Source organism: Malaya genurostris, chromosome 2 (assembly GCF_030247185.1).
Source record: "Malaya genurostris strain Urasoe2022 chromosome 2, Malgen_1.1, whole genome shotgun sequence".
Taxonomy (NCBI): domain Eukaryota; kingdom Metazoa; phylum Arthropoda; class Insecta; order Diptera; family Culicidae; genus Malaya; species Malaya genurostris.
Genome location: NC_080571.1, coordinates 210,010,853 through 210,031,121, shown reverse-complemented (window position 1 = coordinate 210,031,121; position 20,269 = coordinate 210,010,853). Strand labels below are relative to the sequence as shown.

The window sequence follows — 20,269 nt, the reverse complement described above, 5'->3', positions numbered from 1 at the left end:
TACAGCATTTTAATAGTTTCTTCTACTTAAATATGAAAATCCGAAATGAAATAATCGACATCGAAACTCTGTATGTTGCTATTTTTGTGGCCGGTGGGACCGCCCATTTGTGAAAAAGTTTCACACGAAATCACGTAAAAAGAAAACTCTTTAGTATTGAATCAATTTGCACTGGAAGCAGTTCTGCTGCTGGACGTTTGCAGAGCCAGTTTCGCTCCAAACAAGAGTGGTTGCGTCATCCAGCTGCTGCTCGTTAGCATTATTGGAACAAAATACAACAAGAAGTGGACAACGATGGGGAACATTACGCAAAATCAGAATATATCAGAGCGAATGGTACTTCTAAACCACGCTCTGGAATTTCCAATGAACTTTACCTAATACACTTCAATCGAAGTGATGTAAACAATTCGAAAACTTTAGAAAAAGTACGATTCATTTCCCACATTAAAATTCATTGGGAACATTATAAACGGTATAATCGTATTGCAAACTTAACGCAATGTTGTCGTTGCCAAGGCTTCGGCCATGGAACCAAAAATTGTCATATGGATATACGGTGTTTGAATTGTGGTAAATCGCATTCGAAAGACGTTTGTCCAATGAATGAAACCACTGATAAATTTTCATGTTCAAATTGCGATGGAAATCATAGATCCAATTATTTGAAATGTGCTGTCAGGGAAAAAATTTTAAACGCTCGTTCGCTTAGACAACAAGTCAAATCAACGACCGTAAATTTACAGAACATACCTGAAAATAAAAAAAAAACGTTACAAATGCCACGCCTAATTCTTCTAAGGCACTTATTTCTTCGAATTTAAAACAAAAAACAGGTACGCCTGCCAATTCGTCTTCTAACGAAAACAATTTATTGACAGGTCGATCGACCTCGTCATCATCTTCTTCTAATGTCAGTTATGCTAGTATAACAGGTAGAAATCTACCACTTAATTCTTCTAATGTAAGTAATTAAAACATAGGACCGCTTGCAGTTCATCTTCTAACGAAAACAATTTATTAATAGGTAGATCGGCCATATCATCTTTTCGAACCTACAAATATTCCTTCAATGCCATTCGCTTCTTTAAATAAAGTTGATTTTAGGCGATATAACTGAAAATAAAATGATCTACCTACAAGATCAACTTTTTCAAATGATCATCCGAATGAATTCGACTTCATCACTTTTTGAAGCATTTCAAATCGGATGGCAATTCGCAAATAATATTATAATGAATTTAAAATTTAACAGTGATGTTAAATAATTATTTGAATATTTTAAATTGGAATGCTCGATCTTTAAAATCGAGTGAAGAAGAATTTTATAATTTTCTCAAAGTTCACAAAATTCATATTGCCATTGTGACAGAAACTTTTCTTAAACCAAATGTCAAATTGAAAAGTAATCCACATTATGTGGTTCATCGATTTGACAGGTTTACTGGAATGGGTGGTGGAGTGGCCATTTTTGTCCAACGGCAAATTAAACATCGAATTTTACCTTCTTTCAATACTAAAGTTATTGAAAGCTTGGGAATCGAAGTTGAAACCATTCATGGAATTTATTTCATCGCTGGAGCATATTTGCCATTCCAATGCACCGGCGAACAATTGAATTTCTTTAAAGGCGATTTGCAAGAACTCACAAGATATCGATCGAAATTTTTCGTAATAGGGTTAAGTCCAGTCCAGTGTCCAGTGGAATTGTAGGTAGAACTAGAGTGACTATAATCAGAGTGGCGACAGCTGTTCGTTTGGAATGACAGCTCCCAGTTCCAAACGAGCAAACGACCTGTCAATTCAATGTAAAGCTAATGGAATGTTTTGAATTGTTGCCAAAATTACGGATGAGATGTCGTCACTCTGGTTATAGGCACTCTAGGTAGAACAAATTAAACCATATTCTAAACCTTTCTGGAAACTTTCTAAGGTTCTTAAGAAACCTCAGAAACCAATTCCTGCTCTCAGGGAAGGAAATCAAATATTTCTTACATATGGCGAAAAAGCTCAAAAACTTGCTCAGCAGTTCGAGAGTGTACACAATGTTAATTTGAACGTTGTGAGTCCTATTGAAAATGAAGTCTCACTGAACTATGAGCAAGTGTTATCACAAGATGACAATTTGTTTGCGAATTGCTTTAGGGTGCATGCATTCGACACATACAATGAGTCTTGAAGTTCTGGCGGGAGTTCTTCCATTAAAAGATCGATTTTGGGAGCTTTCATCACGCCTGCTAATAAGATGTGAGGTGCTGAATCCCATGGTAATTAATAATTTCGAACGACTAGTCGAGCTTCGATCTCAAACAAAATTCATGACAGTATATTTTAACCATATGTCACAGGAAATCAACCCTTCAAGATATATTCCTATCCGTGTCAGCCTCCTAAATGTCCCTGACTCAACTTTATTTTTCGATACATCCATGCAGCGCGAAGTGCGTGGAATCCCGGATCATCTACGTTCGACGGAAATCCCAAAAATATTTTCAAGTAAGTTCAGGCATATTGACTCTGAGAAAATGTTTTACACGGACGGATCGCGAATTGAAGAAGCGACAGGGTTTGGTATGTTCAACAATAATGTTTCGGCCTCATTTAGGCTTGAAGAACCTGCATCTGTTTATATAGCAGAGTTAGCAGCAGTTCATTATAGTTTGAGTGTAATCGTCACATTATCTCCAAACCATTATTTCCTCTTCACAGATAGTCTGAGTGCAATTAAAGCCATTCGCTCAAACATGACTGGCAAGACTGAACCGTTTTTCCTGGGCAAAATAAAACAGTGCCTGAACGACATATTGAACAATAATTATCTAATCACTATAGTCTGGGTCCCGGCTCATTGCTCCATTCCTGGCAATGAAAGAGCCGATATTTTAGCCAAACGTGGTGCTATTGAGGGTGAAATTTATGAGAGACCAATTGCTTTCAACGAATTCTATAGCTCGTCTCGCCAAAGAACACTTGCCAGCTGGCAAGCTTCTTGGGATAAAGATGATCTGGGTCGGTGGATGCACTCAATTATTCCGAAAATATCGACAAAGGCATGGTTCAGGGGACTGGATGTGAGTAGAGATTTCATTCGTGTGATGTCCAGACTCATGTCCAATCACTACACGTTAGATGCACATCTCCTTCGAATTGGGCTCTCCGAGACTAATCATTGTGCTTGTGGCGAAGGTTATCGAGATATTGATCATGTCGTTTGGACATGCGTGGAGTATCGTGATGTCAGATCTCAACTAATAAATTCTTTGCGTACCCAAGGTAGACTATCCAATATCCCAGTTCGAGACATTCTTGCTTGTCGTGACCTTTCATACATGAAACTTATTTATCATTTCATAAAGAAAACTGGAGTTTCAATTTAATAAAGGCCCCTTTCAAGACTTAGTTCTGATCCCAGCTGCGTCCATGAGTTCAACCAATAGCTAAATTAGAATAAAAATAATGTAATGATACAAACAAACTCGAAACAGTTTATGAAATTATTAACAAAATGTCTGAAAATAACAGCTTATTTTATAATTTATAGAAGTTAATCGTTTGGTTCAAATAATATTTCCGAGTAGATTTCATAATTAATGACGAGTTACCTAAGATGATATTTAAGTAATAAGAGAATATGTTTTAATAAATGCAAAACGTTGTGACTATGTTAGAATTAAATTAGGATAAGAATATTATGTAAAAGTGATGCTACGGCGAAGAAAAACTTATGTAAACTGCCTTAAGAAATAAACGTATTTATGAAAAAAAAAACAAGATGACATTATTGAGACGAATTTTGATGAAATTGAATCAGATATTAGGAAACTTAAAAACATGAAGGTCCCTGGTAATTCTTATTAAAAATTTTCCCGATGTTGCCTTGACACTCCTGGTTAAAATTTTCAACAAGTGTTTTTCATTAGCTTACTTCCCAAAAAGATGAAAAAACGCAAAAGTAATTCCTATCCTCAAACCTGATAAAAACCCAGCAGAAATATCGAGTTATCGACCAATTACAAGTTTACTTTCTTCTATCAGTAAACTTTTTGAAAAAATTATCTTGTTGAGAATGATGTCTCATATAAATGAGAATTCAATTTTTTTACCAACTTGTAAGAGTTACAAACATGATAAAAGTAAATAAATCTTCTGGGTTATCCACTGGAGTTGCTTTTCTAGACATAGAAAAAGCATTCGACAGTGTTTGGCACAAAGGTTCAATAGCAGAAATGTCTGATTTCCAGTTTCCTATTTATTCGATCAAAATGATTCAAAATTATTTAATTGATCGGACTCTTCATCCTCTTATAAACAGAAATTCTAAGCTCTGTCTAAACAACAAATTGTTAATTAAAAACAAATTTTCAGACCAGCCATGCTTTACGCAGTACCAATTTGGTCAAGTTGTTGTTCCACCAGGAAGAAAATGCTTTAAAGGACTCGGAATAATATTCTGAAAATGATTTTGAAGCGTCCTCCCTGGTTTAGTACAAATGAGTTAAACAGACTCACAAATATAGAATCATTAGATGTAATGTCACATAATATTATAAACAAATTCCGACAAAAATCGATGCAATCTTTAATTGAATCGATTCGCTCTCTGTATTAGTTAGTAAGTTAGTATATAAGTTCCTTTTTCCCATTACACAATACAAGTAGGTTTAGAATTTTCCCTATACAAAAATCTCAGAATTGCGGAAGCAAATGATGTCCTCATGGTAACAACCAAATCATATATATAATAGGGCTGAAAAGTCACCACTTGTGGCTGAACACCCAATTTAAATCATAATAATTTAATTTTAACTCATATTCCAAAAAATAGTTATTAAAAAAATAGAAAAAAAAGTTATCTGACTCTAACCAATGGAGTCTATGTGTGAGTTGAAGGGTGGATGGACCTTTTTTTTAGAATTTTGCACCGGAAAACATTTTTGACTATATTTGAAAATAACTTCACGATAATGATTGTCTTAAAAACAAAATAAAGAATCATTATAAAATAGCATAAGTAACATTTTTTTCTAAAACAGAAAATCAGTTATGTGCCCTAGCACAAAATTTGGCTAACCCCTAAATGAGAAAATCAGAATTTGAAAACAATTGATTTCACTTTTCACCCACATTTCAAAATCAGGTTATTAACCTTGCCGTACAAATAAATGCAGAGCTTTGAACAACTCTGATTAAACGAATCTGGTCGTAAACTAAACAAAAGCACCCAGCAAGGCGATCACCCTTGAAAAGTTGGCGATACAAGCAACAATAGAAAAAAGGACAAATGAACCGGAATAACTTGCATGCACAAATAAGCGACGAACTTGAAAAACCGGTAGCTCATTTAGCGTATTGTCAAGTGAACCTTAGCCTAGGAAGCAACCGAAAGACACTGGTAGCAACTATGTATTTTGTATTTGCATTATGTTGAATACTATTTCCCACTGCGATATGCGTTTATCGAAATCGCCCGTACCGGAGCAAAGTCAAAGCGCGTCAAAAGGCTAGTGGATTTTTCATTGTCCAAGTGCAAGCCGCTTGAGCCGACCGCGGTGACAAAAGATGTTTTATGTTTTGCGGTTTGCCTTCGAAGGCCGAGTTCTGTGAAATACGTGTTCTTTCGTTCGCATTGTTTAATGCGCTGCTTTTTTTTGTGGTAGCAAAGAGCGGTGGAAAAGCCCCTTCTCATGTACTCATGTACTCAGTGATGAGAGTAATACCTTTTCCAAGTGCGAATAACAAATGTGCAACGGAAGAACCACCGTCAATGAAACAGTTCATTGAATATCGTCACGCTCAGTTAGGTTCTAAGGCAAGGTATGAAGTTTCGTGCTACCGAGCTCACGTGATGTTTCACTGTTATCGGGTGGCCGACACATGCGGCATGACATGACATTGCCCGAAAGGCCACTTATTATGCTGCGTAATTCCGCAAACCTCTTTGCTGGTGGGGTGATGCAGTTCTATGACGCTAGCAGCTCTGTATCGTGTGATTGTTTGTTTTCCTATACCTACGTTTCCTACGGTTTCGAACGATCTTGAAGTTGACGAGAGCCGCACGATCATCGTACGCAACGACACAAACGAGCGGAAAATGAAATTAGCTGCTACCCGATAGGAAATTATGTGCTGTCATTTACGGTGGAATCATGGACCGGGAAAATGGGTGAAGATTTGCACTTGTGTGAAAACATTTGTGTCATAATTAAAAGCCGTTTGCTACGAAAATGATTGTTAAATAGGTTGGACAGATTGAAAAATTGCAAACGGAATGTAGAACGAAGCGATCACGTAATCAAATCATCACAGATTGAAGGATGTGAGAGATGAGTTAGAATTAGTCAAAAACTATTGAAGAACTGATTGTTACTTAGTTTGTGCTGCACCATTATTTTCTAATCTTAGTTCTTATCATTAGTCAACAATTTAAAATTCAAGAGAACAATTTGTATCAGTTTCTAAATAGAAAACAAATTGGAAAAACTCTAACGAATGATGTAACTGATGAGACGGGATTCGAAACCGGAACATTCCCTCTATTTGGTGAAATTCCTTTACTAATTAGCGCCATATCAACTTTATTCCAGACACTGAAAATCATAGCATTTTACTTCCTTTCGGTAAGGAAAATGAAACACGTCATTACTTGTTTGAAAAAATATTCGCTTTAGGAAAAATTGCTTTGCTAAATAAACTATCCTGCAACAGTCGAAATGACTAGAAGAACCGAGCATGCTTCGCTGCGCTCGGGCTCTAACAGTATTCAATTATAGTCATGACAACACCTCCGCTAGCAATCACTACACGGCGTATCGCAAGTCTATCTTCACTCGACCCGACCCGACGACTGCGCGTATGAGAAGATTTTTGATTATCACTCAGCAAATTATTATAGTATAAGCCGTGAACTACGATAAATAGATAGACAAGCAAAGAAATATCGAAACTACACACTATTATATTATATAATGAAGAAAAAATGTTTCATTTTGAATTCGAAGTAATCGAACATATAAGAAACTTAAGAAATCGAAAACAAGAAGCACATAAAAAGAGAAAAAAACAATAGTGGCTATTGTGTAGTAATTTATACCGAATCCGAAGAGTATAACTCAAAAACTCGCAGGAAATTAAATCTTACCCAAACAAATTGTTTAGTTATGGTAAAATAAATTGAAATCGAATATGTACCTATCTTCTGGAAAACTTTGGTAATAACTTACTGGAAATGTGTGATCTTTAAGCCAATAGTTTACACCAAATCTATACGAAATCTTTGGAAGAAGATTGTGATCGTGAATATTTTGATTTATTTCCATAATTTACTAATTACATTCATGTAAATCAGATTGAAGTTCTAGATACAATAGATGCCCTCAATAAATTGGATATCTCCGAAAGTGTCTAACCTATTGGGATTCAACGCATATTTATGAAGAATTTAGGATATGATCTTACGACCTTCTGATTTTTTTCCTTATGCCAATCTTTGAAAGTGGAACGACCAGACATAAGTAACTACTCGACCAACATACCGTATCTCAACTATTCCTCTTTTTGATTTCAGGTATACAACTTTGCTTCCGCCGTTTTCCGATAGGTGGCTGTACCGGTTGAGGCTGGTCAAAATACATAGATGATAATGCCTTCAAAGTGAGTGTGTACAGTGCCTAACGAATTGTCATCGCCGTTTCAGTGACAGTTGTTCTTGTTTTCGTATTATTCACGCTCGAAAATGTCTGTTTATGAGCCCAATTCTCGCCATTTGCGGTAAGTTTTACTTTTCTGTTACAATTCGAAAAAAATGCAGCTGAAGCGCATCGAATGCTCTTAGAAACTTACGGTGATGCTGCTCTGAGTAAAAGAACGTGTCGGGAGTGGTTTCAACGTTTTAAAAATGGTGATTTCGATGTCGAAGACAAACATGGTGGTGGAAGAGAAAAAACCTTGAAAGATGAACAACTAGAAGCAGTGATTTACTACGAGCTCTCAAAACCCAGTGAAACCATCACAGGAGATCGCTACCGAACGCAACTGATGCGCCTTAGTCGCGCGCTAAAAGAAAAGCGCCCACAATATCAAGAACGACATGACAAAGTCATCCTCCAACACGACAATATTCGGCCTCACGTCTCAAAAGTGGTCAAAAAGTACCTGGAAACGCTAAAATGGGAAGTCTTGCCCCACCCGCCGTATTCCCCAGATGTCGCCCTTTCTGACTTGCACCTATACCGTTCGTTGATGGCACACGGCCTGGCAGATCAACATTTTCAATCCTTCGAAGAGTTGGAAAAATTGATTGCAGAGCCGGTGAAACATGTTAAGCCCAGGTGGGTAATTTTCTCGTACCGGGGAGAGCGACCCACTATTTTCAAGTATTATTTAGTCGATTTTTGAATAATATTTTGTTTCGTTATAACTTTGCATGAGACGCGTAAATTCGAAGCTTGAAGCGTTTTCGATATTTTGTTGTTAAACAAAATGGCGCATTTAAGGTTTAAATACAATATCAAACTTCAACATTTCTGCCAATATTTGTTTGGAATATTAAGTCAGCAGTTTTTTAGGTTCCCTATAAACTTATTTGTGTTTGCAATTTTTCGAATTTATTTCTTTGAGAATTCTGGTTACCCTGATCGTTTAGTTGGTTGCGGTGATGTTGAAAGATGTCTCGCATGAATCGATAGCAATGTCTTGGCATTACATTCCTTCTGTGGAATTTGGCCTTTTTGTTTCAACAGACTTCGCAGCCGATTCTTAGCATACAGAATCATTTTATGGCTAGTACTACGATCCTGCTGACACTATGAATCATTCCACGTCGGAGTTCGAACATATGACAACTGACCTATAAGACCAGCGCACAGTGGTTTGAATCGACAAAAACGTGAACTTAATTCTCTAGCTGCTAAACCGTTGATCCGATATACATAGTTCCTTTGGAGAAATCATTCACAAAAATATACCTCGTGATTTGATCACAATAAAAGATGTGCAAGGCCTACTACGATAGAAGTTCATTTCAACAACTTTATTCCCCTAAGAGATAGAAAAATGATAACTTCTACAAAGTTTTAGAACTTCTAACGAGAAAAAACTTTGCCGAAAAAGCTAAAGGTCTAACGCATATAGTTTCGGATATATGAAGCATTTTCTTTTGAAACCACTTAAAATCAATTTTTTGTACATAACTTTTTTCGCAATTACTTTCAGTGTCTACTATGTTCAAGACAATTACTAAAAACGTAAAATTACACATTTTTTTTTGAAGACTGTGCACGGTTTGGCGTTTTTCCTAAAAAGTTATTTAACATTTAAACTTTTATATACACTAACTTTAATTACTAATAGGAAGCAGGGTCGCAGACCAAATGGCACATACATGTACTTTTTGGAAAGTTTAAATCAAGTAATATAAAGATACGAAGTGTGTAGCGTGGCCTTTTTAAATTGAGTGAATGAGAGAACAAAATATAGAGTGCTTTTTTGACCATTTTCTTAGGAAAAACGTACATTAATAAAATTGTTTATCTTCATATCACGCGTTATTTGTGATAACTCGGTCGATATCACAAATAACGCGTGATATGAAGATAAACAATTTTATTAATGTACGTTTTTCCTAAGAAAATGGTCAAAAAAGCACTCTATATTTTGTTCTCTCATTCACTCAATTTAAAAAGGCCACGCTACACACTTCGTATCTTTATATTACTTGATTAAAACTTTCCAAAAAGTATATGTATGTGCCATTTGGTCTGCGACCCTGCTTCCTATAAGTAATCAAAGTTAGTGTATATAACAGTTTAAATGTTAAACAACTTTTTAGGAAAAACGCCAAACCGTGCACAGTCTTCAACAAAAATGTGTAATTTTACGTTTTTAGTAATTGTCTTGAACATAGTAGACACTGAAAGTAATTGCGAAAAAAGTTATGTACAAAAAATTGATTTTAAGTGGTTTAAAACGAAATTGCTTCATATATCCGAAACTTCTTGCGTTAGACCTTTAGCTTCTTCGGCAAAGTTTTTTCTCGTTAGAAGTTCTAAAACTTTGTAGAAGACATCAATTTTCTACCTCTTAGGGGAATAAAGTTGTTGAAATGAACTTTTATCGTAGTAGGCTTTGCACATCTTTTATTATGATCAAATCACGAAGTATATTTTTGTGAATGAGTTCTCCAAAGGAACTATGTATATCGGATCAACGGTTTAGCAGCTAGAGAATTAAGTTCACGTTTTTGTCGATTCAAACCACTGTGCAGCGCCGTATGCATTGAACCGCAAACCCGGGCGAATCGAACGGTGCACAAAACAAATCCAGTCGCTGGTGTGCATAGCACATTGTTGAAAAAAAGTCCCGGGACCGACTGCGATGACGTTTGTAATGTCAAACTATCATCGTCGTTCAGAAGACAAGTGTCAAATTTTCACATCAATCGCACCACAAACACTAAACTTACCGACATATAAGTGACGTTACTTTTTGATTTACGAAAACTTAAAAATAACGAATTCCGTTTATTGATAAAAGAAAAAACCGGGTAAGTCCAGCAATGGTTTAAGAAGTGTTACTCGCACTCAGATTCAAAACAAAGATTTGTGGTATTCTGATTTTAACGTGACCAAATTGAGCAATCATCCGGAAAATAATGTGAGCAAGTTTTGATAATCGTTATGGATGAACACAAAATCAAAGTCCGACTGAACTGGAAGTGCTTCCAAATAAGTGCCTCGTTCGCTCTCAATCTACCAAAAGTAACAACGCATCAACAATCCAGAGAGCTGGTCGGCACTGTTTAGTCGCTATAAAAAGGATTTCTTGCGTTGGTATGAAACAGTGGACGAAACATGGATCTATCTTTATTCTCCGGAGTTTTTCAACATTTAGACGGAAAAACGCAACAGGTAGCTGCAATTAGTATATCAGTCAGCAACAAGGTAGCTGCAACAAGTCAGTTTTTAGATGCTCGAGGTATAATTGATGTCGACTATCTTGAAAAGGAAGTACCAACAAAAGTTTTTAGTTATTAATGCGTTTGAAGTATGGAATCGTAAAAAACGGCCTCATATGGAGCAGAAAAAATCACCTTCAACCAAGACAATGCACCGAGCCACAAGTCAATGAGAATAATGGCCAAATTGAATGTATTGGGCACCGATCTGTTTCTTCACCCACCATATTCTCAATAACCTAGCCCCAGCGACTACTTGTCATTTGACGATCTGAGAGAGTCATCGCCGCAACTGAAGCCTATTTTAAGGCCATGGACGAATCATTCTATAAGTATGATATACAAAATGTAGATAATAAATTAAGGAATTTTGCTCAAGAAATGTTGTTTTCCTAGTTAGTTCCTAAACCTTTTGGACAATCTGAAAGCAACGGCAGTATCGAACCGCATTGAGTGCAAGTCGATTCGACACTAAATTTGGTTTTCTGTGAGCAATTTTCTCAAATGCGAACGGACTCATTGAAGAGCACAAATTATATGGAAACCGTGAACTTATGTATACGGAACCGTCATATCAATTAGAGGACTAACAATGGTTTTACTTCTATATTTTGAATTTGTACGTCAAAAGATTTTGAGTGATTTCATTTATGCACGGAGAATCCTTCGATCATAAAATTGCGATATCGCAGTTTTTGATTTTTGCGATAGTTGATTTAACTAATTTCTTTTTGATTCAACCGATATTGTTTTTGATTTTCATATAGTCAAGTAGTTGAAAAATATGTTGTTTTCAATTCTGTCAAATGACGGAGACAGTTGAAAGCTAAACAATAATTGCAATGCAAAATCAACAACATTTTTAGTTGAAATCTGTTCGCGTCGCTTCAAAATGTCAATGAAAACAACATCGATGGTTAAAGCGTTTGGTGAAATTGTGTTCATTCGATTTGAGAAATTTATGATAACAACTGTTTGTCTAATAGCGGTGTTGTGATAAAGTTAACCTTGTTTAAGATGAAAAAGATTTGGTGACAAATTAGAAAATGTGAATGAATGATCATCTCGTAATCTTTCAGGTATGCGCAAAAATTTTATGCTTCAAATTCGATCATTGATTTACTTCCAGCAGACTGTTTTACTTCCAGCTGTTTGATACCGATGATGATGTTCATGCATTAGCAATAAAACGCTTTTTGATATGAATTTAATTTATAAAAGTAACAGGAGCGAAGGGTTTTAAACACACAGAACGCGCTGCGATTGAATGGCGCGTTTGAATTGCCGTCCCAAATTCCAATTCCCAGCGGTTGATGCACCCAAGCTCATATCAATTGACTAAAATTATCAGTGCAAAACTTTAGTTCAACCGTTTGAAGGCGTCATCTTTCAATACTCATGTTAGGTAAATTTAAAAATATCGCTAAATTACTGGCCTGAAGTATTTTTTTAGAATTTAGATTTTTACTGACCTCGACTTGACATGATCATGATCATACAAAAATCAAAATCACTTAGAGATCAGATCAGTTCTGATTTCGTAATGATAATTTATTTCTTGGTTAAGATCACTTGAAATCAGCAGTGTTCGGTGGTTTTCCCAGCCCTAATGATATTGCATGTCAATATAAAATACTGTTTATATTTTAACAACGATATTTATTTCATGAATTTCAACATACCGAACTTATTTCAAATAGATCATGACGTATATCAGTAAGTATATTTTGATTATTTTCGCAAATCAATAAGATTGTTCGAGTTGATTCAACTATTTGCAATGTCTAGAACAAATAAAACCGATTTATTTTTCAACTAACAGAATGTTGTTTCAATAACAACACCACTTAATTCAACTAAAATATTTGTTGAAATTGAAAGGTATGTGTCCTCACTAATTGACAGCATTTTTTTTCAAACAGTTTAATTAGTTGTTTCAACCATCGTTTCTGCTAATCGAAAAACAAAAATGACGGTTTAGTTGAAACAACAATCGATTAGTTGTACCAAATTTTAACCAACCGAATTCAGAAAATCAACTAATATTCTGGTTGAAATGGGATCGCGGGTGGTTCCGTGTGTGAAGATAAAGAATGAAAAGGCGAGATGTGACAAGGTTGATTTTAGCAAGCTGAAATCTTTTACTAACTTAACTTTCGCAAGAGGAGTTGAACTTAAGCATCTCATCAATGCAAATCACTCGAGTCTCTGGTATGCCGGAAAGTACCGATAAAGGTCTTTTACCACTTACTATCCGAACCGACAAAAGAATAATTATCAGTTCGTATAGTAAATGGTTGAAGACCTTTTTCGGTACTTTCCGGCATACCAGAGACTCGAGTGATTTGCATGAATGATATGCTTGAACTCGACCCCTTTGGTTGAAGGTAAAAGTTAAGTCACTAAAAGATTTTTGCTTGCTCAAATGACCATTGTCACGCCTCACATTTTTGTTGCATATCTTCACATCCTTGCTCTACCTTGAGTACTAACATTTTATAATTCTGATTTTATTTATTATTCTCAGTTACAATAAAACTATTTTTATTGTTATAAATGATACTAATATTACTATTATTTTTCGTTAGAATTACCCACCTTTGGAATTTTCGGGTGGGTAGTACTACCCACCGTACCCACCTCTTTCACCGGCACTACAGGAATGTAATGGATGACGAGACGAGCCACGAACAAAGTGCCCCTCAATCCTCGCAGGAGGAAAATGGAAGCTCCTCTCTCCCTAGAAAAAGAGTGACAACGAGATCCAATACAAAAAAAAATATTTAAAAAAAATCGGCTCAATCGGCCACGTAAAGCTTGTACGCAAATAGGCCTGAATAAAAATATTTTTTAAATAAAAAAAAACATTCCTGATTCGGTAACTAGAAACGCTATAGTAAAATAAACAGTAGGTCAAGATATTGAATGACTCGAGCTTTACGAATTGCTTTCTTCAAACCAAACCGTTTAAACAGGCAACGGCCAATATTTGAAATTAGATAAGATTACGTAATGTTCACATGTTGTGACCGACAATCGTTCGAAAACTATTAAGATAATACTGGAGATGAATTTTTCCTCAAATCTAGGAAACACAAGATCTGGCTTTTAAACCCAATAATGAACAACGTTGAATTGAAAAACATGGCGAATTCCCGGACATACGTTTAGCTCCTCTCGATGTCGTAAAAAAAGTCAATGACCACACATTGCAGTCCTCTATAATCAGAAGCAGACAAACTAATGGGCTTGAGAAAAAGGTACAATAAATAATACGTTGAAATTGAAAACTCTTTCATTACTAACTAGTAAACGTGCTTTTCCTGGCGGCGTTTGCCGTCCTAGTTGTGCGTCCCGATCGTCTGTCTTCGGTCTCAAGTTCATAGAAAGCGAAACTTCAAGCACGACAAATGGTTCTATCTGAGCATTTCATCATGTGCATATATCAACCTCTTTCTCATCATGCGCATACACGTTCAACTGAAAGACCACCTTCATGATTCTCCGGTAAAATTGCAAGCAACGGAATAATCATTCAAGTTCATTTATTTAGTCACAATATACTGACTTCCCGTAAGCGATCCATCGACTAGTCGAACCGGTTACTGCCGAAGCGATGACGATGACGCTCTCTGCAAGCCTCAAAGAGTACGATAAAATAATAATCCACCATTCAGAGGGATACTAATCGGCAACCGTTGCTACCGTGAACATTTGTGCAGAAAAACCCAAATCTACGCTTTCCCTTATTAGCAAAGTTCAACACGATCCACAACGCGCGCGTAATTCAATAAAAACCCCTGAATGTAGACGCAACGATCAACAAATAAAACGAGCTTACGATCCACTTACTTCGCGAGTCGTCACAGTCCACACTTACCTTCCATCACGTAGACGATGCTACCGACGTCACCCTCCTTGATGATCAGACTGCCGGCGCCGTACTGCACCGGATACATGCAGTCCACGATCTCGCGGATCTGCGTCATCTCCAGGTTCTTCATGAAGTCATTGTCCAGAATGGCGGATTTGATGATTTCGCGGGATCTGTTAGGGAGAACAATAGAATCGCAACATCAGTATTCAATCGCATTGACGCAGGAGGAAAGTTACGATCAATCAGTAAGTAAGTAGCTGCTTCAATGTAGACGCTCGGTAGCTCATCATGAAAGCTTGCGAAACTTTGTAAAAGCTTTGTGAAAAGTAACGAACCAATGCAAGTAGGTTTTGCGAGGTTAAGCTTTTTCAGACTACATGATAAAGTAAGAGTTCTTCTGATTTGGTTCTCACGACTAATAGGAGTGTACTACGTGTTTCGAAAATACATAATATAACATATAATCTTGCATTAAGTGTATAATACATATATGTTGTGATCTTATTTTTTGCGGTTTTATTTATGACCACTGGTCAATTCTTAGTGTCAGTAGGATCCATAGTACTATTCATGCAATGATTCTGTACACTAAGAATCGGCTACGAAGTCGTACAAAGTTAACTAGAAATGATAAGAGAAGAAAGAATATGGCATTTATAGAGTCATAGCACTCAAGGATATGTTCGGGAAGCCGGATTCGATTAGTGAATGGTAAACGACCCCTACCTTTACTTTCTGACACATCAGAGACTCGGATGATTTTGATTGATGAGATGCTTTTCTTCGACTCCTTTTATAGAAGGTGAAGATTTGTTTTTTGTGTCCTAATAATACCCAAAACCCTGCCGTTTTTCTTTAGATTTTTGCAATGAACATAATTTATGATATTTTTAGGCTTTTGAAAAGGACCATTTGAAGCTTTGAAGATCTAAAGAAGGTTATTTATCATATCAAATGATAACATCGTAATGTCGTCAATATTATTTTGCCAATGTATAAACTCTTCCGTGAATTTCAGATTAGAAGCTTGAAGTCGGAGTGAAAACTGTTCCGTAATAGAACTGCTCACAGTGCGGATTGCTACAATATTGATAAGATTTTCTTTAAAGACTCTTTCGATATGAAATTTTCTCTCATTTTTAATCAAAACGGTTGGGTTTAATCAAACGGTGCCACGAAAAGCATTGAACAAAATATGGTTGTAAGTGATATTATTTCGGTTTTGTGTATTCAGGAAAAAGAAACTAACATAACGGTAACGAATCCGAAATTGTTGGCTCTGGAGATATAATGATATGACTGTCGTATACGAACTTTTTCGCCGCTCACTTTTCTCCGGGATGGCGGAGCCGTTTTTAACAAGCTTAGACTCATTCGAAAGCTTCCATAAAATTATTGATCAAGCACGAAGACCAACTCCTTGTTCCGGAGATGTAATGGTATAAATGACGTAAGCGACAAAACTATCATTTTTGCTCTTTTTTCTCCGATGGTAAATTGTTTTATTGTCAAATCGTCCATTTCAGGTAAAATCTCATTGGTTTTTTTGTGAAATTCTTTAGATTCTGGAAAGAACCGAGATTAACATTTATCCGATTTCAAACCAGCTGATGATTATTTCCACAAGTACAAATGATAAGCAAAATTCCGAACAGTTGTTTCTCGTGGGCCAGGTCTTTGCATCTGTGTCTGCCTCAAAAATCAATGTAAAATCTGTTACCAAAGATTCAAAGAGTTGGCTCTTTGAAAAAATTTACAGGCTCAGTACCAGTTTGTGTTTACATTCGAAAATCGGGACGGGGGTATAGCGTGATGGGATAGTCGAGGCCTTATTGTCGGTCCATTAGTTGAGTAATCGATTAGTTTGAAAATTAAATTCCATTATTGAATTTTCGAATAATTTGAATGATCCGACATCCCTATCCCTATAACCCTAACGAACCACACCGTGTGCCAGTCACGCGGCATATATGCAGATGGCACTCATACTAAAGTTGGATGTTTATATTAGTGACGACACTTATTCTGATTGAAATTCGATTTTGTAAAAATGGGATGGGATTCAGGAAATGGGATTCGATATAGAGACACTGAAAAGAGCAAGCAACTAGATGACATCCATCTCGAACGCAAAGCAACTAAATGTTGATTTTACTTCCATTGGTGCAAAGTTCGCACTGCGAACGGTGTACTTATATGATTGTTTTCAGTTTCACTTGTTAATAAACGTTTATAACCTCTTATTTGTAGAAATTTCTCCGTTGTTGTTCACTTTTCGGAATATATGTCGCGAACGCAAACGACCAGCAGCTGATTGAAATTAACGTAGCACGCAAACACTCAAACAGGGGGAAAATAATTAGGAAATCAAGTCTGGAAAAAGTTCGTAACACTCTCGAAACTCTGGGAAACGATTTCGGGTATGTGGCTATGTGGCTATATGGTTATCGGTTCCGGAAATACTGGAAATAGTGATGGAAAACCTTTTTTTGAGGTTTTTTCAAATGATTTTCAAAGATTGAGAGTGTGAATGATTTTATGATCTCATAGGTTGCTGTTGAATTATCTCCGCATATGATTTTTTATCCAGGGAGAATTATGTTAAAAATTTTAAATCAATTCAAGAGACTAAGAAAAGTCATAGTGTTATATATTATGAGTGATATGAGAATAACATGATTACACCACTAGGTGGATAAGTACATTTTTTTTTCAGATCAATTACATATAAAATCTCTGATTTGGCAAGCGATTTAAAGCTGCTGATAAAAAATCTAGTTTTCGGAACAAATCGATTTCAATACGAAGCCCCACAAAATAGAGGGCCTGAGAAAATGCACTATCTCGTGACATTATTGCCTAAATAGCAATTTGTTTTAATAATTTTGTATAATGTTTTATGTTTTCTTCCTTTCTCATATCGAAGGCTTATAAAATCACTGTAGATCTGGGATGTTTTTTCATAAATGCCCAAAAAGCTGCAATTCCCTTGGAAATTTATCATAAGTTACTATAGTTGCAGACCTTCACAGCATATTACCAAATAATATCACTCCAGGTATACCGGTTCCGGAAGTAAAGGAATTAGTAATAAATAACTCCACAACGGAACTCACTAGAATTTCTAAAAGTGAGGTCGATTTTCATAAATTTACCCTCAAACTGATCTGACGAAACATTAATTAAAGGCTATAGCAGGATAAGCATGTGAAATCTGTCCCCAAAGGGAATTTATATTGTTATGTTTACGTTTCGTCTTTGACTCATCAGTGCATAGCAGTTCAAATTGAACTGCTTTATGCAAAACTCGGCAGTTCAATTTGAACCGCTAAGCAGACGTAAAGTTTCTGCTACTTACAGAACACTTGTTTTCTTTGCATCGAAATGCAATGTCTATAATAATAATTCTTATTGTTTTACCACATTCGAAAGGTCATAGACTGGAAACAAGTTTCTTAAAGTGTCAACCCTTTAACTGCCACATTGACGGAGCCAGGGTGGTTCTATTGATTTTTATTTAATTTGATTTTTGAAGAGACCGCGTTTAAAGCATTGCACAGTGGTTCAAAAGGGCCAATTAAGCGCCTAATTGATAACTTATAGGATCGTGGTTTTTGAGGTACAGTATCTTCAGCAAAGTTGCTCAGAATGATAGACGCCATCTTTTGGCAAATTTTATTCATGTGATTAATCCCCCTAAAAGTGAGATAAACATTTTATTTTAGCTCAGGGCCAACATATGGGCTAAGTTACTTCGACAAAGTTGTGTAGAAAGTTATTTCAAACAAGTTTGCTGAAGGTACTATTCCCGTAACTTGAGTGTAATTCAAGATATAATGTATTTTCTGAAAAGGGTGTCCAAAAACCAGTTTTTGTAAGAAAACATATATATTTTCAATTTATATGAGTTTTTCATGTTATACAAAGTTTTTCATCTTTAAAAACTACACAACTTTCTCGAACATACTATGCTGCTATCATTTCAGTTTAATGAAATATAGTAATTTTTCATGTTTTTTTAAATAAAATTCTAATTTGTCTATTATCAAAAGGCGCAGGAAAGTGCAGATGAGACTACTTACATATTAAACTACTTCAAAAGAGCTTTCAAACCGTGGTTGAATTACTCGTCTGCGATCGTCTGCAGGCGAGATATGTTCTTTTCAAATATCCTTGTCCTTGACATTTTCAATGATAAGGTTCATTGTATTTCAGATCAGATTTCAGTATATATTCATTACTATGGTATTTGCCACAAAATATTATTTTTTTGTGCACATTGAAGTCTATAAATTGAATAGTTTAGTAACTGTTTTGTCACGACTTTTAAAAAAGTCATCATCAAATCGAATTAAGTTATGTCATCTTCTGGTAGAGAAAAGTATGATCAAAACTCATGTTTTAGTTATTTGTATTGATTTTATGATAGCTGGCAATGTTCTTAACCAACTAAAAGACTCTTAGCATCGTTCGACAGATTCTTCTTGGACTGTTTTGGCCATTCACGAATATTTGTAACCAAAGTATCCAATGAAACTAATTAAGAATTCATGGGATCCCGATTCGTAAGTGATCTGGATTGCTCGCGTGTATAATACTCCCGACATCTGTATAAAAGAAACCTCTTAATCATTATGAATAGTACAATATAGCAAGCGTTTATCGATCTCCACTTTAAATGATGAGTAGAAGATATTTATCCACAGAGCTTTTCTATAGAAAAAACTTACCAAAAAATGACATAACGTAATTCGACATGATGATTGCCTTTTTTCAAAGTCGTGGCTTCTTATCTCAGTTATCGTCGGACAGTTACTTTCAAAAAACCGTCTGTAATTATTACTAAACTTTTCTGTTTGTAGACTGCGATGTCCATAAAAATCTTTTATTGTAAGAGTTTCCATGGTAACGAATATATACTGAAATCTGATCTGAAATACAATGAACCTTATCATTGAAAATGTCAAGGACAAGGATATTTGAAAAGAACATATCTCGCCTGCAGACGATCGCAAACGAGTAATTCAACCACGGTTTGAAAGCTCTTTTGAAGTAGTTTAATATGTAAGTAGTCTCATCTGCACTTTCCTGCGCCTTTTGATAATAGACAAATTAGAATTTTATTTAAAAAAACGTGATTAATCCACCTAGCAGTGAGATGATACCTTTTTTTATCAATCCGCATGTGTTTTTGCATGGATATTCTTAGGTGTTTTAGTTCTCATGACATTATTTTAATTATCGTCGTTTCAAACGGCAAATTGAGATTTTAATCACTCATTACCCTGTAATTTGAATCTGCAAATCGTATCGAATTTCAATCTCAACGTGTGACATTCGATTGAACATTCCATGAGATGTCGAAGTAAGTTCCACTTTGGAGTTTTTCGTCATTATTTATGGTACTTCCAGAGCTAGTATTCAGGAACTAGCATAACCCA

General features: G+C 35.8%; 1 protein-coding gene across 7 annotated transcripts in view; it reads right to left on the bottom strand.

Moving 5' to 3' along the window:
- Nucleotides 1-20,269, bottom strand: part of LOC131427342 (cGMP-dependent protein kinase, isozyme 2 forms cD4/T1/T3A/T3B) — a 554,292-nt gene that overhangs the window by 214,004 nt on the left and 320,019 nt on the right. For all 7 annotated transcript variants that reach the window (XM_058590437.1, XM_058590434.1, XM_058590436.1 and 4 more), the window contains one exon: nucleotides 14,832-14,998. In XM_058590437.1, coding sequence (XP_058446420.1) covers nucleotides 14,832-14,998 — 167 coding nt within the window. The remainder of the gene's footprint in view (nucleotides 1-14,831; nucleotides 14,999-20,269) is intronic.